The sequence below is a fragment of the Lepidochelys kempii genome, chromosome 9 (genome assembly GCF_965140285.1).
Source record: "Lepidochelys kempii isolate rLepKem1 chromosome 9, rLepKem1.hap1, whole genome shotgun sequence".
NCBI classification, from domain to species: Eukaryota; Metazoa; Chordata; order Testudines; family Cheloniidae; genus Lepidochelys; species Lepidochelys kempii.
In genome coordinates this window covers 11,114,187-11,139,259 of record NC_136388.1, presented here as the reverse complement: position 1 = coordinate 11,139,259, position 25,073 = coordinate 11,114,187, and the positions used below count along the sequence as shown (strand labels likewise).

Genomic DNA, 25,073 nt, shown 5'->3' with positions numbered 1-25,073 from the left:
ATTACAGTTTTCAGAATGGGACTTACAAAGTGGGAGCTACTGGAACATGAAGTGTGTTCCCACTCATTCTGGATCGGAATCACAACAGCTGCGGCCTAACTAGTGCTAGGAGGTCACAGCAATTCAGGCAATTAGGCAGTGGCACTCAAATGCATACAAGATATACATAAGACCCCATGTAGGGAATCAGAGCTAATTTTCCTGTGTTTCCAATTTTAGAACCAAGCAAATGGGCCAAGTGACTAATGCTGTGTATCTGGTTACAGCGTTGTATACTGGGAACATAAGCAGGCTTTCCAGTCATCTGGAGGTTCACAGCTGTGCCTAGATTCTGAGGCAATCTTGCACCAGTATAGAAGGTGGAGTGTGCTGTGGGACCAGCTGATGGCTGGGAGTAGGCACCATGTGCAATTACTGTTCATGCTGGTAAACAATTTGGGAAGATGTAAGGTGGGGGGGGCGGTGAGGACATATTTTTGTCCAATATTAATGAAGGACTCTGTAAATATGTGAGAATGCACTGGGAAATGGGAAGCAGCCAAACTAAATTGCTGGCACCTCTTTGTGGCAGATGTCCTGTGCAGAAGGCATTCGCCTTCCCCGCAGCAGGTCTGGGAACTGGTGGGGTAGGGCAGGGGAGATAGGTTATAATATCGTAACTTAGTACAAATAACTCATGGGAGATGTCCAGTGCAGGTACTGATTATGGAAGGAATATGGTTATCAGATAAAATGGATTGGAAGAGGATTTGAAAGAAAGCATCTGAGGAATTGGAGTTTGGAGTGCCTACATCGCATACAGCAGGGAGCCCCCCCCCCTCCTTTTAACTTCACATAAGGGAAGGGTTGTGGGGTCCCAGCAACAGGATGGCTGGGACTAGGCTGGGAATTACATGGAAATGACTAAGGAAAGGTTGATCTTCATTATACAATCTACTGCCAGGTACTCCCAGATATTTTAAGTGAATAAAGTTGCAGCCTAATTAAAGCATACCAATTACTACCTGTCTTTCTTCCAGGGTGGCCAGCCAATGGATGAATAACTATATAAATCACTATCTGTAGTTTACGTATATGTAGATTTCATATGTAGTAAGAATGACAAATCCTGGGTAAAATTTTCAGATGTGCCTAAGTGACCTGAGAGCTTAAGTTGTGTTGAAAAAAATCAATGACACTTAAGTTTGTAAGTGCCTATGTTATTTTGAAAATGGGACTTGGGCTCCTCTGAGTTTGACACTTTTGAAAATTTTACCTATTGTCCATGAGCAGTAGGAAAGGGGGTGCAGAAAATTCACAAAGGAGAGAGGAAAAAATATTCCCAGAATGCTTCTTAATCCATGAGGGGGAAAAAATTGCCATTTGTATAGGCGAAAACATAGTTTTCCTTAGCCTAGGCAATCTCATGTGCCCGTTACCTGAAGGTCGTCTTGAAGCTCCTTGATCTGTCTTCGCTTGTATCTGTATTTTTCATCAGCAGCTCTTTTCTCTTCTTCTAATTGCAGCTTTTCTTTGTACTCCTCACCTACAATATCAAACACTCTGAGCTAGAGTTTAAACATCGTACAAGGTGTGCACATGTTTAGGACATTAGATTTTCATTCCAAAAACAGACTATTGCTGCATTTTAAAGTAAGTGCACCAAAATGTATTCAAGTACAATACATTGAGACATCATTTTTGGCCATATCTAGGGCAACGGAAGTCTTCTGCCAGACAGCCTTGAGGATCTGCAACTGTGCTATACTAAACTGGGCAGTATATTTAGCAACTCACGTGTCTGGTCTTGCAATGATCAATTGCTGAACAGATGTATTTGTAGATCAAAAAAGGAAGTATAGTTGGTGATAAAAGGTTGAAGCACCCTATGAAACACTTTAATCTTTGTTTGATTATTTAGGTAATTGATTAAAGCATCTACCAGGGCAAGGGGGAGCCTTAAACATTCCAGTGTTATCTACAGTGCTTCTGAGAAGCCTCTAGGACTTTCCTGTGGAATTATTACCACAGGTATTTTAGGAAACTTACAATTTTGTTACTCAACTATGTAACTAAAAAATAAATACTGTACTATATTTGATGTACTATAAGATGTATACATGAAATATTAAAAGAACAACCAAAAAGGACATCTTTATAGGAAGTCTGTGTCCTAAAGCGCCCACAGTACCTGCTTTTAATTGATTATAAAATTACAGGGAACATCCTAAAAAAAATATATATATATTTTTTTAAAATATAAATACTCCACAAACTAGTCACCTAAAAACAAAGAAAAAAGTGACTGGTTTATCAAGGATAAGGATTTAAGATCCATTGTTATAAAGCCAGCAGAGGCGCAAAAGTTAAACAACAAGCCCTATCTTCACACACTTATTGATATCATTGATAACAGTGTTGCATAAACAAGACTAAACAGAGAAGACTAATTGTAAAAGCAACTTGTGAAAGCTGTAAATTTGCAATGAGCTTTCAACAAAAGGCAAACATAAAATCCCACAGGATTCCACAAACTGTACTGTGGGCATTCAACTTGTTTAAAGTTGTCTATGCAGTACACGAACAGTGGCACAATCCTCAGCTCACCTTTTTACCAGATAACAGCACTGTCCTATAACGAAAACAGGAAACAAACAATACTGTCGATAAGGGACCTGCCTTCACCAGTGCCTCACAACCACTATGCCTTGCTGTCCTGCCACTGGATTCAAGTACTTGCAGACCTACTGGCCATTCCTCCTATCACTGATGAATGGGCTTTCAGTGGAGACACTTTGTGCAGTCTCTCTACAACACTTTATGCCTCCCTACTGTGGTTTTGCTGTACTTGAGAGTTTTCACAACCGTTACTTAAGCTTAAGAATTTGCATAAAAATAAGGCAAAACTTGAACTTTAATAGCTTCTTTTTCCTGTATCTACTCTGCCCTGGTGAACTGACAGCAACATTCAAAATTATTCTCTCTTCTGCTACTATCAGTGTGTTCTGTAGCTAATTTATTCAGTAAGTACAGCCCTTTAGTATCATTGTTTTGTTCCGGTGTCCCTAGTTTATGCTTTCATCTCTAACTCACACAAATAATAACAATGTTCATTTTACATACTTGTCTCTGTCACTGTTTTAAAAGAGTTCCGGTAATTGCTGTTGCAGTTATTAAGAACGTGCATGGTATTTTGCAAGGCTATGACTTCTTTTTCAGCTTTGCGGATCTTTGCATCCAAGTCATCACCTTCACGTTGAAGGTCCTCCTTTTCCTGGGCAGCCTAAAAATAAAAACAGATCTGAGAGAGAGAAAGAAAGAATCCAACAGACATATTGTGATGGCTGTCTCTGGGCTGCATGGGTCTAACTGAAACACACTAATAATATCATGGCAATAACAGAAGAATACTTGATGTTAAGTAGTTAAGAAGAAAACCTTTTTCTATACTCTTACAAGAAATTAATCTTAGAGCCTGATCTTGTCATGAGCATCTATGCAGAGCTGATTTCCCTGGAGTTTTATGTGGGCACAGGGGTTCACATGTGTGCTCACAGTAGAAGTCTTAGCTACTAAGCAGCCAGAAAGTTCTGCTTTTTCTAGGTTTGAAAACCACATGGTGAGATAAGTTGTCCAAAGCACTCCCTAACTATAAGGCTGTTCTTGGATTATACAAATTTAAGACTAAAAGAGAACTCTATGATTAAGCCTTTCCTTTTGTACATGGATTTCAATAGAGTGGCTATAACATCTTCTGTGACCTATAAAACAGATGGACCAGACAAGTTAGTTCATTTCAGATTTTTGAAGCAAATAAAAATTAAGTCAGCGGTGCACTGTGTGAGCACCTGATTGCATCCACATAGAGCAACTTGCAGGATTGGGGCCTAAACTAGAGTTTTTCTGAAATCTAGCTCTGTGGTACAGATTTCTACTTCACAGTACTCTGTGGTACTGAATACTACTTCAGTTGTTTTTTTTTTTTAAATCCTATTCCAAATTGAGTATAGCTGAAGGAGCACAAGAGTAAACTGCAGGATGTCCTGCAAGGCATTTTGGGCCGAGGTCCCAATATGCCACATGCCATTCAGAAGAGCAGACTAGTTAGAATAGGGGTACTGCACTCTGGGAATAGGGGTAAAGAGCCATGTTCCCAAGACAGCAGGAAAGAATGCAGCTAGGACCTTTCTCCAAGAGAGGCAACTGGTGGGAGGTCAAGGTGGTTGTCTTAGAGGTACGGGAGTTGAAACCAGAGTAGAATAGGGGAAGCTATTAAAATCAACACTTATGATGGAAGAGTTTTTAGTCGATTAAAAGCATTCCAACAGTAAAGTAACTCAACTACCTTAATGACATAGTAGGTCTGAGTTTTCTCCTCTTCTCCTTCAGGAGGCATCATGACGATGGTAAGAATTTCATATCTGCATCTTAGTTTTTCAATTTTACTTAGACGGTCTTGAAATTCAGCACTGATTGATGGAAGAAAGTGAACACACATTGATTGAGATGTTTAAGAAAATATACGTTTCTGTCTTGTACCGTTTTATAGGCTATTCCTTGTATTACAGCAGCACTTGCTACTACCCCAGTAGTCTGAACATGCACAGGGAGCCAGCCATGAAAGCATTACTGCTTCTGCTGTTAGGTAGGTTTATTTATTCCCAGTCCTCCCCAACTGCAGACATCTGGTCCTCTTCCCACCCCCACAACTTCTCTCACACTACTGCTTAAAGTGGACAAATTTCAGATCCCTCACATCACAGAGAGCTCTGTGATACACCTCCCCCAATCTTTAAAGCTTTGGTATTTAAGTCCTACAGCTGCACAAGATGCCCCCTGCTGATCATTTCTTAATATTGCTACTGGTAAATGAGAATAAGCAAGAGCAGGCAACAACCCCAAATCAAATTACATGCAAGTACTAATTAGCTGTGTAACTGTCAAAGGAAAAACATACAGTCTGCACTCTGGGTGAGGAGTTAAGCTTTAGTCACACTAAATCACTCTAATTTCCTATTGCGTGGGGTGTGGTTAGCAGAGGGGTGAATAAAAGCCTGCCAGCTCAGCTATTGAGTGTTTGCTAGCTTCCTAGTTAGATTTAACTACTTACTACAAGACAGATATTAGGTGGTCAGAACTAAAAATTATAGTAAATATTTTGAATTAATTCTCTTATTATGAAGGCAACAAAGAAGTCTGTGCTTTCTTGTAACTTTCTAATATCACTTTACCACAGTATAATCAACTAAGTGGTATATGTGTACCATTTCTGATCCACAGGAGATTAAAAGCTCTACTACACGGGACTGTTAATGGAGATTCTCCGAATGCTTGTAAGAACTGTTCACTTACTGGGTCACCAATGAAGACCAGTTTTCTCCAGTATATTATTCCTGATGAGTAGGTCCTCTCATAAAAAAATAACTTGGCTGTTATAACTAGCTATTGTAACTAGCTCTAAATATACAGACAATGTAGTCACCAGCTATCCTGAACAAATGCAGCAGTGGAGGGTCAGACGTAGGAACTTTGCCTTCAAAAGCCAGACCTCTATTGCTTGAGCTTAAAGAGATTCTGTATGGCAGTAGGTATGCAATTACAGATTCCTTACAATACCAGATGACATATTTCCACATTGGACAAATGATGATTTCTTGTTCAGGATAGGATGGGGGATAGCAGAGAGTAAAGAGATATTTGCCTAGTGGTTAAAGCAGGAGACTGGCATCAAGAAACTTAGGTTCTATTCCCAACCCTTCTGCTGACTAGCTGTGTGACTTTGGGCAAGTCACTTACTATCCTCAGTCTTTTTGTTTGGGAAATAAGGATAATATCTACCTCCCTTTGTAAACATTTTTAGATCCCACATGAAAGACACTATATAAAAGTGATTTAAAAAATGATGGCTGAGAAATTAATTTATTAATGCTGTACTCAAAGACAGGGAATCTACTAGCTGATTTTTGAAATGTTTAAGAGAGGAAAATTGTAAACAGACCACACAGTTCACCCGGATATTTTGAATAATATCTTAATGTATTGTGTTTCTATTTTCCATTTACTGTTAAGAACATTGAAGGTAATGTTTTGAAAATAATGGTAACTACCTTACACTTTGCCGTTCCTGCTCCACAAATCTTATCTGTGATTCAATCATTGCCTTGTGAACCTTAATTTCTTCAGTTCTTTCTTCCATAGCTGTATTTAACTGTAGCTTTTGTTTTTCCAGTGAGAGAACTTGCTCTGCTTTGTTGTACAGCGTATCTCGAAGACGTTTCAATTCCAATTTTAAGAGATTATCTTCAATCATCAAATCCTATCAAATGCCAAAAAAAAGAGAGAGAAATAATACAAAATTAAAAGGTAGGTATGCTTTTCAACTTGATTTATTTTTAAACCGACACATTTTTAGAAATTCCAGTTTCCTGTAAAGCACTCTTTAAACAGTATTTCTATACCACAAAAACCAGCACTGAGCCTTAGGTTATTGTCTTACGCTGTAGTCTCAGCTGAGCCTCGACCACCCAGAGTTCTCTTGGGGACAGGGAAAAGGTGAGGGAAGCACTAGTTTCAGAGCTCCTGCTGCACCTTTTCAAGTGCTTCAGGGGCTTTTGCACCTCTTCCTTGTGTCTCACAGCAAAAGGAAGAATAGGACTTTTACAAAAATCTGTTCTAATTAAGAAGTCAAAATAAAACAAAAGGATAGCTGTGATTTATACAGAACCTACATTACCAAACTCATACTCCCAAGGTTGTGCTGATGAGCCTTGCTGGGAGGAAGAAAAAGCAAACACAAAAAAAGTCTTAGTTTCAGACTTTAGACCATAAGAAAAACAAAAGATTTTTGCAGAAAGGATGACAGTGGAAGGGAAACCAGTTATTATATGTAGTTGGTGCATCCTATTTGTTATATGATATTTAAATTAGTGAGCCAGAACATCCCATCAGTCTCAAAGTTGGAGAGTGAACATCTGGGTTTGGGGCATGCTAGCCAAACAGTATTAGCTCCTTCTTTTCCCTGTCCATGTAAGCCCCTCTGTAAGGTCATCTTGGAGCTGTGGCTCCACAAGGCTTTGGAGACTGGGTAGAAGGAACAATTGGGGTTCATCTGCTCTCCACAACATTATCCCTTGCCAGCTCCATGGATATTCTATCCATATTCTATTGTATTACTGATGTTTCTTTGAGAAAACTTAAATCCGAAAGTAGCATTCATTTCAAATTAATGATTTCTCAAAGAAACGTTAGTAATACACCTCTGGCAACAAAGCACCCTCCAAATGGATATTGCTTCATAAATGCAAGGGACTTAGTCAGTAATAACTGAATTCCCAATGGAGCCCTACAACTTGAGGTGGTAAGAGGCTACAGTTCCTCTGCACCAGGGGTTCCCAAACTTGGTTCACGGCTTGTTCATGGTAAGCCACTGGCGGGCCTCAAGACACTTTGTTTACCACTCGCAGCTCCCAGTGGCTGTGGTTCGCCGTTCCCAGCCAATGGGAGCTGCGGGAAGTGGCGGCCCCTGCTCTACACCCTCCCCAGACACTACCAGCTAATGGGACAATAGCCATGAAATTGTCCTTCCTTTGAAGATCTGGGTATTACAGGGAGGCTGAAAGACCAAGAAACTCCAGAGGGTTTCCCTCTGGCAGGAGATGACCCTGCACAAAAGAAAGTAGAAAAGAACCCCCAATCTATTAATTAAGAGTGTTTAGATGGTTTATTCTTAAAAAACAGAACAAAATAAAAAACCTCATACTTTCCATTAGTAAAAAGCCACAAATTATCATCATACCTGCTTAAGAGCTTTGGCTTTTTTTAACTCTTTATCCGATTTGTCATTGAAAAGGTTTAGTTCATCTATTCTGATCATCAGACCAGTCATTTCTTCTCCTGTCTTATCCATTGCTCTCTTGATAAAATGGACATCGCTCTGTTAGAAAATAAATGGCTTTTAGTTCATGACCCCGGAAACAGATTACACCAATTACTAGCAATTAATTAAAAATTACAGATTATAAACTCTTAGGACAGGGGCTCTCTGTTATATTTTTGTACTGTCTGTACAGTGCCTAACACAATGGGTTCTGGTCCATGGTGCTACTGAAATATTTTAGGCGGGGTGCAAGCAACCCTTTTATGACACCAATACACAACCTTCATATTCATGCAGTCATAGATTTTAAGGCCAGAAGGGACCATTATGATCATCTAGTCTTTCCTCCTACATAACACAGGCCATACAATTTCACTGCATCTACCCCAGCATTTATGGTTGAACTTTATAGAGCATATAAAGACATCCAATTCTGGGTAAGACTCCCAAGTGATGGAGAATTTACCACATCCCTTGGATGTCTATTTCAATGTTTAATTACACTAGTTCAGAATGTGCATCTTATTTCCAGTTTGAACTTCGATGACTTCAACTTCTGGCCATTAGATCTTATTGTGTCTTTGTCTATTAGACTAAAGAGCCCTCTAGCACAGCGGTTCTCAAACTAGGGCCGCCACTTCTTCAGGGAAAGCCCCTGCTGGGCCGGGCCGGTTTGTTTCTGGGGGCTGCGGGAAGTGGCACAGGCCGAGGGATGTGCTGGCCTCCCTTCCTGCAGCCCCATTGGCCTGGAGCCGCGATCGGCCAAACCTGCAGACGCGGCAGGTAAACAAACTGGCCCAGCCCGCCAGGGGCTTTCCCTGCACAAGTGGCGGCCCTAGTTTGAGAACCACTGCTCTAGCATCAAATATCTTCTCCCTATGTAGGTAATTATAGACCATGATCAAGTTATCTCTTAAGCGTCTCGTTGATAAACTACTCATGATATTCTCCAATGCTTCATTTAAAATTAGACTTTTTTTACTTAAAGGAGCAAGTGTTCATAGTTTGAAAATTGTTTAAAAAGAAACAAAATAAAGGCGCAAATTTGGGGGATAACCTGAGGGTGAGAGGAGAAGTTATATGTATATACACACAAAACAAAATTATTGGTGTGTCAAACTCATGACGGGCTGATGTAGAAACAAGTTAGGTGCATTTATACATTTCACTGTAACTGTGCTTGCAAGTAAAGTAACTTGCATATGCATATTGATAATTTGCATATCATATATTGTGATATACAAGATCTCCTAGAGCAACATTTTAAAAACAGAAAAAAGTTGTTTGTACAAGTACTGGGTCAGCTTTGGGCTTGTGAACGTGAACATTTTTTCCTTTAAACAAAGGACTTAAACTTTAACTTAAAACTAAAATCCTAATTGGACAAAAACAATGCAATTATATTGTAATACATAAGAGCTAGTGTCAATGGAGCACAATATTATCATAGAATAATGGTCTCTTACTGATGCCTTATTGTGAAGACAAATCTGAAAAGTTTCATTTTTAGCTCTGATTGCTTGAAGATCAAGTAGATGTAAAGTAAGTTAAGTTTGTGCTCAACACAACCCAAAATCCTCCTTCATGCCATAAGAACATAAGACTGGCCATTCTGGGTCAGACCAAAAGGTCCATCTAGCCCAGTATATGCCAAGAATCTTCAGTCGTCCAGTAGCTATACATTTCCCACAAGGTACATCAGAGGAGTGCGGTGTGAGGTTACCTGTGTAACTTGCATGAAGTTCACACATCCTAGTACCAGATTAATGAATAAAGAAAAAATCTCCCTAAACTAATTTGTTAGGATTTCCAGAATTTATATCAGCAAAGATGATGTTGTAAGTAAGTTACCTGAAGTTTCTTGTGCTGGGCATGTAAAAGATTATATGCCTCTTTCTTTTCTTCTAAGGTCTTTGTAAGTTCGGCAACTTTTGCTTCCAGAACTTGCCTTTCATCTGTATTAACATCCCCTTTTAACCGTGAGAGTCGTCGTTCCACTTGCTGGATATAAAAATCCTGTTAAAATTATATGTAAAAAATAAAATTGAGAGACTGAGATAAATAATTGTAGCTCTTTCTATAATGCTAAATCATTGCATATAAACTTTGGAACTAAATTTTGGCTTTAGGACAGTTGCCTAATTAAGCTATTGTTATTTTACAATAATATGCGGCCTATAGCCTTCTCATTTTAATGTGAAACATTAACAAAATGCTCTTAAATGATTGGTGTGTGATGATGGATCATAAGTAATCTCCTAAAAGTGTAACAAAGCACACACTGCACAGATAGGGAGTCAGCTATAGGGAGGCTTACAGCAGTGTTGCAATCTTGCCGTACCAGTGGAAATTGATATAAAGGGGCAAATTTTCAAAGTAGTGCATAGGAGATATACACATAAATCCCATTAGCAAATAACAGAATTTGGGCATGTACCTCTCTTGTATCGCTTCGAAAATTTATCCTGAAGCATCAGTAGTTCAGAGGAATCAAAGTGAAGAATTGATTTGGGAAATTAAAGTGGAGAACAGAAGATACAAAAAATAATACACACACACACAAAATTTCATTCATGCACCTGGGGAGATGAAACTGTAGAACTCATCACAAGCACTGATCATTTCAGAAACTGCATTTTCTAAGCAGTTAAAGACAGAAAAAACCCAAATAAGCTATTCATATGTTAGCCCCAAAGAACGATCACAAATGAAACTGAGGGCTTGTTAACACTTTTACCTGATTATACATGATTTCCTGTTGCTTTAAGGTGTCTGCATCAAGTATACGTAAACGACTGTTAAGGTTTTTAAGTGATACTCGGGTTCCCTCGATTTCTGCAATAATAGATTTCTCCTTCTCCCCCTGTATCTGTAACTCCTGAGTTTTCTTGAAATGGAGTTCTTTCAACTTGTTCATTTGTGTTTCTTTTTCCTGATGACAAATTACTCATTAAACACAAAAAGTCAGTTTTGGGTAATGCCTTGCAGGGACACACATTTGTCTTTATCATTCATAGAAAAAAAAAACGATACATATAAAATATTCTACATATGAGGTATTGGAAGCATGAAATTTTAGTATCAGAAGTTTTAGAAACTGTTTGCTGGTTTGAAAAGTCTTTGACTTTGGAGGATAAAAATGTGTTCTTAAAATTTTGTCCTTGCAAAAGTACTGGAGTGCACTTTTGAGAGACTTTTGTCCCTTTTAGTCTGTACTCCATTTCAGCAAACTATAAATTCTTGCCTCTTTCCAGTCTTACCCCTCACTGCCTTCCAATATACACCTGTAAAATAGGGTTGCTTTTTTTGTACTGATTTCTTACAAATGACTTACAATATGTTTTTTCAAGATTGTTTAACAATCAAAATGTATAACAGAATATGTATATATAATATAGTTTTGTTTTAAAATATATTCAGACATTTTAAAATCACTTCATTCTTTTCATACCTGCCAGGACCTAAGATGAGGTTTCTATGCTGCAGTTGATACCATTAACACCTGAAGCAAAGTAGGAAATTCAGTTCCTTGCTCTGTTTTAGGTGTTAGAGATGTCATCAACTGTAGTGGGATAGAATCTTGAACTCTGATTGTGAGAGGTAAAAAACATTAATGTGACCTGAAATGTATTAGAAACATATATGAACCAAAATGCTAAGATTTTTCAATCATTTACAAAATAATATGCTTAACTGTTAAAAAACAAACAAACAAACAAAAACCACCAAAGGATTTCTACTTGCCAAGACCTGAATTCAAAGTTTTGCGTTTCTCTCACCATCTTTAATAACATTGAGAGATGACTTGAAGGCAGGAGGGTTGAAAGAGAGTTTTATTTTTGGAATAAGTGTTGAAGGAAAATTATTGAACCCTGAACTCAGTAACTTGGGGGCAAGTATGGACTTGATCCAAAGCCTACTGAAGTGAATGGGAAATGGCTTTTGGATCAGGCCCTAACTGAGGAAATGATTTTTTTAAGATTTGTTTTTAAAACATATTTATTTTTAATTTCTATGACCACCTATGTGTCCAGTTAGGGCCAATTTTTTTGAACTAATGAAAAAAAAAAGGCAAAACTATCATCTCAAGTAGGATCAGAATTTGGTCCTTAGTCATTAAGGTCTTAAGCAGTTTTTGTATTTTTAAATGTATTTAAAAAAAATTTTCTTCCTTTTAAAAAGAGGTCCCCCCAAAATAGATATGGGCATTAGATAAGAATCAGTCCCTACAACACTGCTTTGCTACAGAGTCCAGGAGACGTCAGGAAACTCAAGCACAAGTGACGAATGGGATTTTGTCTGTATTGTTCTCAGTAAATATCTTTTCACAGTAAATTAATAGATGCGGGAAATAGACATGCATGCCTAATGTTGATGGAAAGCATGCTTCTGACTAATAAATTACAGACATTGTTCAAGAACAGTTCATCTTATTTAAAATATTACCCCAAGGCTGTAGAGCTGCCAAGCTCAGTGTCAGCTTGGGTTATCTGCCACATATGTAAGTAAAGAAACCCTGCTAATGGCTTAGCCACCCTAGGAGCAGATTTACGAGGAAGCAAATGCAGTTTTCAATTTACAGAAATGTTATATAATTCCAGCTAGTTTTCAGATTTTCTGCAGTATTTAATCTTTTTTAATAGCAAACCCTATTTTTTTAATCTATGTATATAGCTAAGGTTCATTTTCTCTAAACTGTGTATTAATATTCAAAGTGCAATTTAATGTACATAGTAACTTTATAACACAAGAGCAAAGTTCATGAAATAAGTCCCAAATGCTATCATGAGAGCAGCATTTCACACAGCTATTGCTTGAAAAATAAGACAGGGTTTGGGAAAACGAAGTGGCAGAAACAAAATATGAGATGGTGTGCATGACTGTAGTTTTTCTTGTCACTTGTTTGAGAACACCTGTTCTGCCACTTGTGTAATGAGGTCATCTGACAACTTTAGAGCATCCAATACCCTATCATCAAGCAAAATGTCAAAGGTTTATATCAGAAATGTCAGAGGCTAAACATATTTATAAAGAATTATTAACAAATTGGGAAACAGGGAGTTTGGTGGTTTTTTTATTTATTTTTTAAATAAAGTATAGGAAAGCTCATCTGTCAGGCTGATAGGGAGCCAAGGACCTGAAAATCCTAGACTCCCAGAGCATCCAGACTCACAGTTCCTAAGCAGCCCAAGCTCACAGAGCTTCCTGAGTCCATGGCTCCCAGTAGAGGTGGATAGAGAATGGTAATTCCATTTTGTGTAGAAATGTGAATTTTTTGGTTTTCATTCTGACGCTGAACCAAATCAAATTTCAAAATCTTAAAATCCTCCATGAAATGGAATTAATATTCTCTGCCCATTTCTAGTGATAGCTCCTTAAAATTTAGCCACAAATCTGGGATTAAATGACCTTTGTCTAGAAATTCTACTGGATGTTTAATAACCACAAGTGATCAAGATCTAGGTTTCATCTGATCTGAAAGATGGCAGTTCCACTTCACAGTGCCCCCTCAATACCATGCCTTGATTCAGTACCAATTCGGAGGGAAGAATGCCACCTATCAAATCCACATACCACTTTGCACAACACCAAGGCTTTCCCTAGGGATCTCCTATCCAAGTCCTGACCCAACTGAATATTGCGTACTTTAACGTTTGAGGGGGAATGGCTGCAGGCCATATTAATTAATAAATAAATTCAATTTTAATCCATACATAAATGCTTGTCCGAAACACAACCTGTAAAGTCCACATTAATCCTAAGTGGCAGATATTGTCTAAAAGGTTTTACTTTAACAATTTTCTCCTCTTCTTTTAGTATTTCTTCCATCCTGAAAGCTTTTTCTTCTAAACTCAATGTCTTCTCAGTCACAAACTTCAGTTTATTTGAAAGATGCACATTCTGATCTTTAACATGGTTTAGCCTGAACAAAATTATAAGGCACCATGAGTTGAAATGAAGGGTACACACAAAACACTAAAATGTTTAGAACAGTTGCTTGACATTTAAGAATGTCTAAAAATGTTTAGAACAGAACAGTTGCTTGAGAAGTGAATCTAATAAAGCAATTCATTATATTCATCGAAAGGCATGTAAGTGTGTAGAGTGCTTAGGTCTGTCTCAGACAACTGTTATGGACACTATTACCACAATTTTATAAACTAAACAAAAAATAAGATGACAGCCAGGGCCCACACAGATTTCACCCCCCCCCCTCAACTGAGATGAGACTCACAGAGTATTTCAAGGCTATTTAGTCCAAAGAGTAACTAGGACAGTCTAGCTGTGTCACAAAATATCCTGCTAGTTGACTACTTAAGTGTCCAACATTGTTTAAGGTTCCTTGGTATGAATAACTTCATCAAAGATCTGATTGTTACAGAATGTTATAAACTTTTTCTAAGAGTTTATCTTTCTTACCTGATGTGTTTTTCCTGGATTTCTTTCTTCAGATTGGCCATTTCTGTTCTCAGAGATTCTAAATCAGAAGCAGTTCTGTCCACAGTGGCTTTTAAAGTATCCAGCTAATAAATAAATAAAGTAAAAAGGATCATTTACTCTATTTTGTAGTGTGGAACATTTTAGTACATTTATAAACAATTAATTTTCAGAAAGCTCACTTACTGTTAAGCATTACCAACACTGAAACGGGATAATACTTTCTTTTATAAGTATATAAATATTAACAATCCGCCTTCGGTGCCCCATCAAAAATGTCAAAACATTTGCTAGTGTTGCTAACAAACCTGTATTTCTACAAAGCGAAGATTATTCTAGATAGTTTTAAAGTGTTTTCTCTAAATGGAAAAAAAAAAAAAGGTCCAGATTCTCAACTTGTGTAAATTGGCAAAACCCATGAAATCAGACTGATTTACAGCAGGTGAGAATCTGACCCTATATATTTTTAATTAATTAATTATCAAGAAGAAAGAATGGGACCAGATACTGCAACTGCATCTGTGTGAGTAAACCCTTGTGCTTATGTGGCGTTCCAATGACTTCAATGAGGCTCCATATGGGCACTAGCGATGGTGTGAATCCAACAATTAGTGCTGGCCCAAACTCTGCTGATTGCACAACATTACTTTGGTTAAACTAACGGAGGATTCTGAGGTACGAGGACACACAGACTATTCATAAAAATTAAACAATAAGTTTTATGATCATAATGGTACTTTCTGACCTCAAAGTCTATGATTCTATAAAGGGAAATATTTTTATGCCACACAAAATTAACCTGTGGAACTTTTTTCAGCAAGATATAATTGAAGTAAATAGTTCAGCAAGAGAACAATACTTAGCATTTTATACATTCCAACGTCTTTACAAACGTTAGCTGTTTAATCTTCAAAATACACCTTTGAAGGAGGGATGCAGGTATTGTTCCCATTTTTACAGATGTAGCAACCCACTACCCCATATTGCCTCTTTATTGGGTAGCTTTATGAAAATGAAAAGCCTCTACAGTTATTTTAATTAGGACAAAATTACAAGGGCTGTCAGCCCTCATTCTTCAGAGCATAAAATGGTGATCATCTGGAGAAGTGAAGACATTTTTTTTTCACCATGTTACAGTACTACAAAATTAGATGCATGATATGTGTGGTAAAGATGGGGCATTATACTCTGAAGCATCTAGTAGTCACTGTCACAGGCTGGATACTATTTAAGGGAAACATTTGAACCAGCCATTGGAAGGCAACGCAGTAATACAAGGCACTTCCTTTCTCAATGGCTACATGCTTCCTCCTCTGCAGCATTACCAGCCAAAGACCAAGCTCAGGATTCAAACTCCAATACCCCGCACTGCATTGGCAATTGCAGACATTTTGTTACAACATAAGGACTGTATCAGAAAATGAGAGAGGTCACCATATATTTCTGCATTTTTGCTGTCACATTCGTTTCATTAATTAAAAGTTATGTTTTTTTTTTTTATTTTTTACTTTTCCCTGAAGCATTTAGTCGCTATTACCTCATCCTGGAGTTGAACTCTGTAAGCATCTTGGTTTTGGTAATCTAATCGGAGTTTGGCAGCTTGCCGGTCAGCAACAGAAATTCTCTTTTCATACTCCACGTTATTCCCAGTCTCGTTTGCCAAAAAACGAATCTTCTCTTTAATCACATCTTCTTTCTTTCGGATCTCCTGTCTTACCTGGGCTAATAACTAGCAGAATAAAAAACATTTCAAGTGTTTTAAATAATGCAACAAGCATTGCCGTAAGACTGTTACTCTTTGTTTTTGGCTATTGCTTTACCTCAAAAATGATTAATAGTAAAAAGAAACAAATCAAAATATACTTTAATGCAATAGTATGTGGTAACCTAGGTATTGCAGCACCATGAAATAATTTCCTTTGATATGTGACTCATTGAACTCCTATTTAGCAACATAAAATACTGAAAATATTTTGGATAGGCAACTTCTATTCCAGTTCTCTCTCTCAGTATTAAAAATCACTGTAAACTTACATAGAACAGTGACACGCTCAAAGTGACAGGAAAGGAAGAGGTTATAGGCATAAACAGCATTTTAATAGACCAGAACAGGGGAGAGGGCATAGAGGAGGTTACAATAATAGTAATAATTCATAGCCATGACAAATGATGACCAAGGTGTGCGTAAGGGTTTTAGCACAGCAGATTTTAGGAAATGGTGGATTTTGTTGTTCTTAAAGAATAAGTAAAATGGCTCAGCAAGAACTTAGATATTGGTGAAACAATAGTGTACAACAATTAATTTCATGTTCTTTGAAAAGTGACGGCAAAAAAATGGCACCATCTCTCTTAGCTGATCCGGTCCCTATATTAAGAATCATAACTGCTTATTTTAATCAAAAAATAAATCAACAGGACTAATTGCAGAGTATGTGAAAAAAGGTAGCAGAATCTGGCCACTAGCAATTATATGGCCTATAGTACTAAAGAGCTCAAGTTATTCCAGCTAAGTTTCTACATTAACTCACATTCTAAATGATTCCTCCTGATTTTTTTCTCTTTATTATATTGTTTACTGTTGTATAATAATAATAATAATTCAAAACACTTTTTCCCACAGAGCTTCCTAACCCAAATGTGAACAACATGCAAAGCTGAAGTTCCCCTGTTTTTCAGGGCAATTTCATACTAGCCAAAGCTGAGATTTAGTGCAGAATCTTCTTTCAGACATATGACACCTTTTCCAAAATCTGAAGCTATCATATGAGGCTTCTGAAACTTTATAAAAATTCCACTTTGATACCCATGTTTATTTCTACACACATTTCAAATTCAATACATATAAAACAAAAGAGAATGTGCGTTATTTAACCCCCTTTCATTATAGCTTTTTTTTCTAGGACAGAAACATAAATCTCGAGGCTCTAAGAGAATGAGAAAGGTGACAAATAATAGAAGCAAGCATTAACTTGTAAAATGTAATCAAAACAACACTTTTTGAAAGGCTTTTTAAAAAGTGCTAATGTTGATTCATGTTTGTAGCAAGCTCTTAGGGCTAAATTCTGACCTTAGAAAGCACTAACTCCAACTGACCTTTATAGGGGCCACACATGCACATGACGGCAGAAATCATATCTGTCAGAAATCTAAAAATTAATTCCCCTATTTTCCCTTTGAATCATGTCCCAGACCTGTAATTTCCCCCTCCCCCCTCTTTTGCAGCCCACTGTCCTTTTCTAAGAGGAATGGGTAGAAGTCTACCTGCTCTTAGTGCTGATAAGACAAGACAGAGGGAACATTATCAGAAGTTGCAAGGCACTCTAGCTCCTGATGGAACAGGGAACGTCAGACTGGAACTGAAAATTAAACCTGAGACTCCTGTATGGTAGTGCAGAAGAGTATCGCTTAAGTTGAGAGGGACTTTACTTAGCTTTACAGACACCCCTTTAAGACTAAGAATATTTATCAAAATGATGCAATGCAATGCAACTGTGTAGGTAATCTTCTGTAATATATCTTAAATTTGAAACAGCTGAGTGAAATGTAAAGAAGACCAATGCAGAAAGGAATAGGATACGGCCCATTATGTTTTTAATGTTCTTCTATTTGAGACAATAGCACCATTTTCATTATTGGTGCAAGGTTAGGCCCACTATTTATATAAAGCAAACTCTGAATACATGGTTTACCAAAGCACAGTGATCTATTTCTTGATCTCTTTTCTGCATCTGCTCTATTGTACTTTCCCACTGTCTGATCAGCTCTTGCCTTTCATGGTGAACTCTGCGAAAATCTTCAGCTGCCTTATCCAGCTCCATCTGTAAAGAAGTGAAGCCCTATTAGCAATGGTTTCTAATTTTAAGAAGTACTTCAAATACGGAAAATAATCTTCATTTGCTTCATACACAAACCTGAGCACTTATGGTTTCTGTAAGCTCATTGTCAAGAATTTTGTGTTTCTGATTAGCTTCCATAGTCATCTTTTCTATCTGTTGGGTCAGCACCTGAAATGAAATGATTTAAGGACTAACATAGTTAATTAATTATAAATAAATACAAAGCTCTGCTACAGTTAAGTTGGGAGTTAATGAGACGACATCTATGTCATGCGTTTGAAATGCATAAAAAGCTAAGGGTCCGATCTTGTAAACCTTTGCTCATGCAAGCAGCCCTAACTCATAGAAATAGTCCCTTTAACATCAATGGGACTATTTGGGTAAGCTATGGTATCTGAATTGTCTATTCATTCAATAAACATGACAATAAAATTAGCTTTAATTTGAACTGTGTGCAAAGAACACTTACATTTATCAACAAAAATACTCTTTTCCTAAGCGATAAGCTACTTGAGAACCATCTATGAATTTTGAACTAGTTGCTTGATGCGTCTACTTTATATTTAATATCAGTCTTTCATTTCTCTGGTCAATTTTATTCAAATAGCCTTATTTTATCCTCATTGATATTAAGCAGTTCAGTTCTAGTTTAAACAGGAACATCTAAATTACTTGCACTTGTTTTTTCAGAGGGTCATATGTCCTAGATCTAGGATAACCTTCCTATTGAATTCAGCATGAAGTTCTGTTTAAAATTTTATCCACGGTGACTACTGGCCATAATTAAATACTTATGTACTTTCAGGGTAAACGTCAGCCTTATCTAGCAGAACAAACAAATTCTAATAAGTATTAAATTGTGCATTTTAGCCCTTTATAAAAACAGTCACCTATATAACCTTTAAAAAAGAATTTAAATGAAATTTCATTGATGTACTAAATGGAAAACCATCATAGATTAAAAGTGCTGTTGAACAAAATGTCTTGCCTCTCTCTCTGTCTCAGTCTACCTAACCTGATGACATGACAAATCCTTAGATGCTAAAATTAGCCTTATGTTCCTGTTGAAAATATACATATTATAATGTTTTTTTTTTAAATGGTATATCTACATACTCTTAATTTCCCATCATCCTCTTGAGCATACTTCTGGATTGTGACTGCATCATTGTCTTTATGAGCTGATTCCTCTAACCAGGCCTCCAGAGCTTGCTGATCCCAGTTCATCTGGCATCTTAAGGCTTCCAGCTTCTGCGTGGCTTTGAATATATTATTCTGGAAAAGTTTGAGAGAAATTAAATTTTAAGTTATGTATTATCTTTCTAAGCACAAAATCAAAACAGACAATGTAAGTGGATACGGACTAGTCTTGGGAATTTAGTGGTGTCTGAAGACCAGACTGTTAAGTGGATGAGTCTTTTTCTATGGCAAATGTCTTCAGTTTGAATAATGTCAGTATATGGTCCTGGCATTAAAAAGAACCAAGGCAATTAAGTTTCCATAAACCTAAAAAAGAAAAAAATTGTCTTAACCTGAGGTGAGTGAACCTTTGGCACAAGATGCCTATTCTATTATCTGGAGTTAATACACGCTTGGTGAGAAATTGATCCAACTCATCATTTAATGCAGTTTACGCCCCCTCACCCCCACCCCAACCCCAACCAAAGAGCCAAATTCGGATACTCTTACTCCAAGAGTGGTGCCAAGTGACTGAGAGGGGACTTCCCAATGTGAGAGGGAATGGCAGAATCCGGCCTTGTACAGCCAGGAGGAGGATCTGGCCATTTTGAGCACCAAAGAGAGTCAACAAAAAGGAAGACAGCCAACCTGAAGGAATAAAAGTTAGCCTCATGGTTTGAAAAGAAGAAAAGACATGGTAAGTGATTGTTCTCCAGTTCTTACTAACACAAAACTCTTAACATGTTCCTGAGCAAGGGCTGAAGGACTGGGTCATAAATATTTGTGGGACATCACAGGCATTCGTGCTCCATCAACAAGTACTATTGTTAAAATTGTTGTCTTATGACCTCATTTGTCTAAGGAAAAAACACTACTCATTGCAAGAAGAATAGTGATAAACAGAACAGGTTACATTTTACAATATTTTTGAATCTTACTTCTTGACTATTTTTTTTTTCCCTTAAGGAAACCATCTGATTTTCCAGCCGTTGAATCTCTTTTTTGAGACGTCCAAGCTCTCTCTCAGCAAGGGCTTTAAAGTGCTCTTCGGTTTCAATTTCATTCTCTCTGGCTCTGTAAAGAGACTATAGAATAATATAGTTCATTATTTTGCATGGAATCGTTAACAGGCATTTAACACGCAATACCATTTTTATTATTTCACCAGAATCAGAACTCTAATAAAGGTAACACTGATATAAAACTATGAAATTTACATCTAGGGATTTTACAGAACTAAAATAAAAATGTGTATGGAGGCTTTTGAAATTCAGAGTCTGATTTGCATTGGTGTAAATTCAGAGCAACTCCATATACCGGTGTTTGGACTTTTAGATATGGAATTCATATTAAAAAATCAATGACCTTTATCAAATGTTCTCAGATTAGCCTTCCCTATCTAGCTAAGTGATTCAAAAATATTTCATGCAAGATTCAGAATCCATTATTTCACTGTTCTATAGTTCAGAACCAAACAACAGTACAGATAATCATATTCAAACTAGTCTCTCCATCATTATGTAGCTTTCTGTCTGAATCAGGAGGCAAAGCAGCAAAGAGTATTCTATTGTTTTGAGCTGGGATGGATTAGCTGACATAGATATTACCACATGCCAGCTGGGTGCCTCTTTTTGTCTCGCAAAATTGCTTTAATATATTTTCCCCTATACAATACCCAATCTTTTACCTACTGGAAGTCCTTCTCTTACAGAAGAAGGAGCACATGGTGTTCTTCATCTCAATTGCTAATTAAAACTTGCATCTAGCACATTAAAACTAAGAGGCTGTTCAGCTGCAAGGAAGCCATCTATCAGTCTCTCAGTGCCCTTTCACATGGGTTGTATCAGTAGATTCATTACTGAGAGTTTCTTCTCAGACATCCATTTGAAATCATAGGCTGTGATTTAGTGATTTGGGGGGGTCCAGCCTGAGACTCCTTAAAGGGGTTCATTTTCAGAAAGTTCTGAGCACCCACCTGTGTAAATTGGGCTCCTTTAAAGTATGTGAAGTTGGGTATCCAAAAACAGAGGCACCCTAAACCACTAATCATTTGAAAATTTGAGCCTTAACTCTTAGCCACATAACTAATCACAGAGTTTAAGGCCTGAAGGGACCACCAACTCATCTAGTCTAGTATATCACAGGCCACCAACACCACCTCACACCTGCACACTAACCCAAACAAATCAGGCTCTCTGCAACTCCGGAGGATTTTCCAGCAGTAGGGAATAGAAAATAATTTTTTGCCTCCTGAATGAGAAGTAATCTTCACAGTGGATGACAAAGTGAAATCTCTGTGGAGACTCCATGAGGTAAGTCATATTTTTTATCAGATGAAACTCTAAAGAACTGATATAGTCAAAATAAAGTTATGAAGCTGCTAAAAGCCTATCAGGAGGTCCCAGTAAAATATAGTCTGCATTTGGTAACTTTCAACAGATGTTCTTCAAATGCTTTAAGAAAGTGGTTAAATAGTACTCATTTTCACAGATGGGGAAATGGAGGCACTGAAGGGTAATGTCTTTCTACAGATCACATAGCAAATTGGTGCCAGATTAGGGAACAAAGTCCAGAAATCTGATTTTGAACTGTCAAGGTATGTTTACGCTAGAATTACACATCTGTGTCTGGCCCACATCAGCTGAGCTGGGCTTGTTGGGCTGTGGGTCTGGAAAATTGCAGTACAGACAGTTAGGCTCAGGCTGGAGTTAAGAGCTTTGGGATTCTGTGAGTGGGACGGGTCCCAGAACTCATGCTGGAACATTTACACTGCAATTTTACAGCTCTGCAGCCTGAGCCCAACTCGGCTGACAGGGCCAGCCGTGGGTAGACATTGCAGAGTAGACATACCCTCATACTGGTGTGAAACCAGTAACTCCATTGATCTGAGTGGAGTAGTTCCTAATTTATAGTGGTTTAAGTAAGGTGAGAGGCAGGCCTCAGGTCTCCTGAGTCCCAGTTCCATGCTATAAACAATAGAAAGTTACAGAATTCATTTATGCACCTTTTTAGAAAAACAACTTTTTTATATCATTAATGGTATCTCATACCAAGGTCTACGCTGGATCCCAATTTGGTCCGAGTGCAATTCAAGCTGTTAATACTGATCTATAAAATCCTATAGGGTTTGGGTTCTAGATACTCAGAGACAGCCTCATTTGCTAACATGTGCAGTCACAACAGCTGAGATCCCTAGATTAGATGTATTTATCTAATGCATTTATCTGAAAATTTGGGCCCATATGTCCTAGTCATATGTCTCTCAGAGTGTAAAGCAGAGTTCTCTCTCCCCTTATAGTCTTGTTTCACTTTTCAAGAATTAAGTCCCCATTAGCATTTGGCAATTAACCATCTTCTGATCAATAAAAACATTCTCCTTTTACAATTTTTTTTTTCCAGATTGAAACAGTTTTTTTTTTCCCCCTGGGTCAGACTTATCTATCTATTACTTCTGTAAGTACCCATTGCCAAACTATCCTAAAATCTGTGCCTTCATTCCATGCACAATAATTATTTATTCATTTTTCATTAATTTAATAATATTTTTGAGACATGCCTTCATTTATTTCCTAGGCAAGTACTGGAAGGCTCTGAGGTCTCTCATCAGTAGTAAAATGTATTCAGACAAGTAGATGTGTGTACAAATTAGAGAAAAATATCAGGCAGAATTCTAAACTGGATAAGGAGGATCTACTAGTTACAACAATTTACCTGTGTAAAGTTGAACTCCTGTCTGACGTTTTTCAAATGTGATGTCATTGCCTCAATACGCTCTTCAAAATCAGTCAACTGATTTTTTAGGTTTGCTTTTTCTTTCTGCAACTTTTGCAGCTGTAAACAAACAAAATCTACTAGTTTATTGAATATATCTTCAGAAAGCAATATATACTATTTAACAAGCAATACTTGCCTGTTTACAATATATAAACTGTATAATGTAAACCACACAAATATAGACAATAGACTTCATTTCTTTAAAAATGAAGGAAGAGAAAAATAAATATAGTTGGTCTAAATAATAAAAATGTTAAAAAAGTAATGTTACTTATGCCTTAAAAGATAACCCAATGTGACATGGAATTATGTTTATCATTTATTTATATAGCATCTTTTATCCAAATGCATCCTAAGTAACTGATTATATGAAGTATAGCTCTGTTCTTGCAAGTGGATCTTCCAGTGTTTAACAGTAAGTGCATAACAATATTATGCAGTTTACGGCAGGAACCGAAGAATACCGCATCCAACTGAAATTACCAGGGGCCAGAATATAGTTACATATGCTGTTGTTCAGTCATTGTATATAACAGGTGTATATTAATTTTACAAATTAAAGAGCCTCATCATCCTTCTCTTGCACCTGGCACAGTCATTTTAACTAGTGCAAAGTGGGTGTGAAACTTATTTTTCTAATTCTGTAGCACATTACTTCTGTTGTGCACTGGTGTAAATAACTGTATGAAGTGTAGGGTAATGGTGAATCAAGCCCATGTCCTGAGAGATCACGAGATCTGTGCAGGAAGACTAATAGGACATTGAGGTTATAAGAATGTCCCTGCATGGATCAGGACCTCAGTAAAGAATAGCTGAAGATGACAAACTCAGGACCAGCCTAGAAGGAGAGGGAAGGATGAAGAGTTTGTCTCGGACATACTTTAACCCTACTCCTCTTGTGAAAAATGCCATGGGAGCTTTATGTGTGGGTAGCCCTTGGGATTTATAAGTCAGCTGTCAACAGGTGCCCCCAGTAGCACAGCACCATGCTGCTGGGCCATTGGGTCAGTGCATAAACTGAAGAGTAGCATTAGCTGCATGAGCCCCCGCGGGGGAGGGCCCTGGCCTGGGATAGATTCTTCCCTAGGGAACCCCAGGTGGGGTGTTTTGGGGGGTGTTTCCTAATGGGGGCCCTAGCCTAGGACCCGTGGAGGGGTTCGAACCCCAGTGAGCAGGCAAGGGGATGCTTCATGTCCCCCCACTTCCCTGGGGGGGGGAGGGTTCGTATTCCGCCCCGCCCGCCGTTAGGGGCCGGGGCCGGGTCCATTCATGTCTCCCTCCCGCTGGAGGGGAGGGGGATCCGTGTCCCTCCCTCGCTGGCGAGTCGGGGAGGCGTCAGTCCTCCGGCGGGGGGTCGGGTTCATGCCCCGTTCCTGGTGAGCCGAGGGGGGGGGGTGTTCGTGTCCCCCTGTCGGGCTGCAGCCTTCCCACTCACTTCCTCTTCCAGCGCCTTGTTCTCCGCGTTGGCCACGGGGATGGCGAACCCATCGTCCCAGTCCAGCTCGGCCAGGACCGAGGCGGAGGAGCCGCTGTCGGCGTCGCCACTGCTCATGTTGGGGCGTTGGGGTCCCTGCAGCCCCCTCGGCTCCGGCTCCCTGGCACAGGCTCCGCCGCCAGCTCCCTTAGCAACGGGAAGCCCTTGGTTACGGACCAAACAGGAAGTCAGGCGCGGGAGGGAACCCGACTTCCGGTCACACATTTCCCCCCCCGCCCCTCCTCGCACGCGTCCACATCCCCCCCCCCCCGATCACCCCAGCCCCCATGCCCCCGACACGTGTCTCAATTCACCCCACCCTCTTCTCCCGGGCGCTGCCTTGTCCCCCCGTCGCAGGGAGTTCCGTGTCCCCCGGGCTGAGGCGGTAGGGATTTGTTACCTCAGCGTGGGGCCGGGAAGGTTGCTGTGGACCCCCCCCCCCCGCCCCGAAAGGTAGGGGAGGGGTTGTGTCCCCCACTCCCCCCCACACACACACTGCGGATTTCATGCTGGAAAG

General features: G+C 38.6%; 1 protein-coding gene across 2 annotated transcripts in view; it reads right to left on the bottom strand.

Moving 5' to 3' along the window:
• Positions 1 to 24,718, bottom strand: part of CCDC39 (coiled-coil domain 39 molecular ruler complex subunit) — a 29,268-nt gene extending 4,550 nt beyond the window's left edge. For both annotated transcript variants that reach the window (XM_073359295.1, XM_073359296.1), the window contains exons 1-16: positions 24,518 to 24,718; positions 23,020 to 23,139; positions 20,247 to 20,393; positions 19,246 to 19,404; positions 18,205 to 18,297; positions 17,983 to 18,111; positions 15,831 to 16,022; positions 14,276 to 14,379; positions 13,646 to 13,778; positions 10,593 to 10,787; positions 9,707 to 9,871; positions 7,775 to 7,912; positions 6,087 to 6,295; positions 4,325 to 4,448; positions 3,103 to 3,262; positions 1,419 to 1,525 (exon numbers count right to left, since the gene is read on the bottom strand). In XM_073359295.1, the coding sequence (XP_073215396.1) occupies positions 1,419 to 1,525; positions 3,103 to 3,262; positions 4,325 to 4,448; positions 6,087 to 6,295; positions 7,775 to 7,912; positions 9,707 to 9,871; positions 10,593 to 10,787; positions 13,646 to 13,778; positions 14,276 to 14,379; positions 15,831 to 16,022; positions 17,983 to 18,111; positions 18,205 to 18,297; positions 19,246 to 19,404; positions 20,247 to 20,393; positions 23,020 to 23,139; positions 24,518 to 24,634 (2,292 nt within the window). In that variant the 5' untranslated portion in view covers positions 24,635 to 24,718. The remainder of the gene's footprint in view (positions 1 to 1,418; positions 1,526 to 3,102; positions 3,263 to 4,324; positions 4,449 to 6,086; positions 6,296 to 7,774; positions 7,913 to 9,706; positions 9,872 to 10,592; positions 10,788 to 13,645; positions 13,779 to 14,275; positions 14,380 to 15,830; positions 16,023 to 17,982; positions 18,112 to 18,204; positions 18,298 to 19,245; positions 19,405 to 20,246; positions 20,394 to 23,019; positions 23,140 to 24,517) is intronic.
• Positions 24,719 to 25,073: the final 355 nt, after the last annotated feature.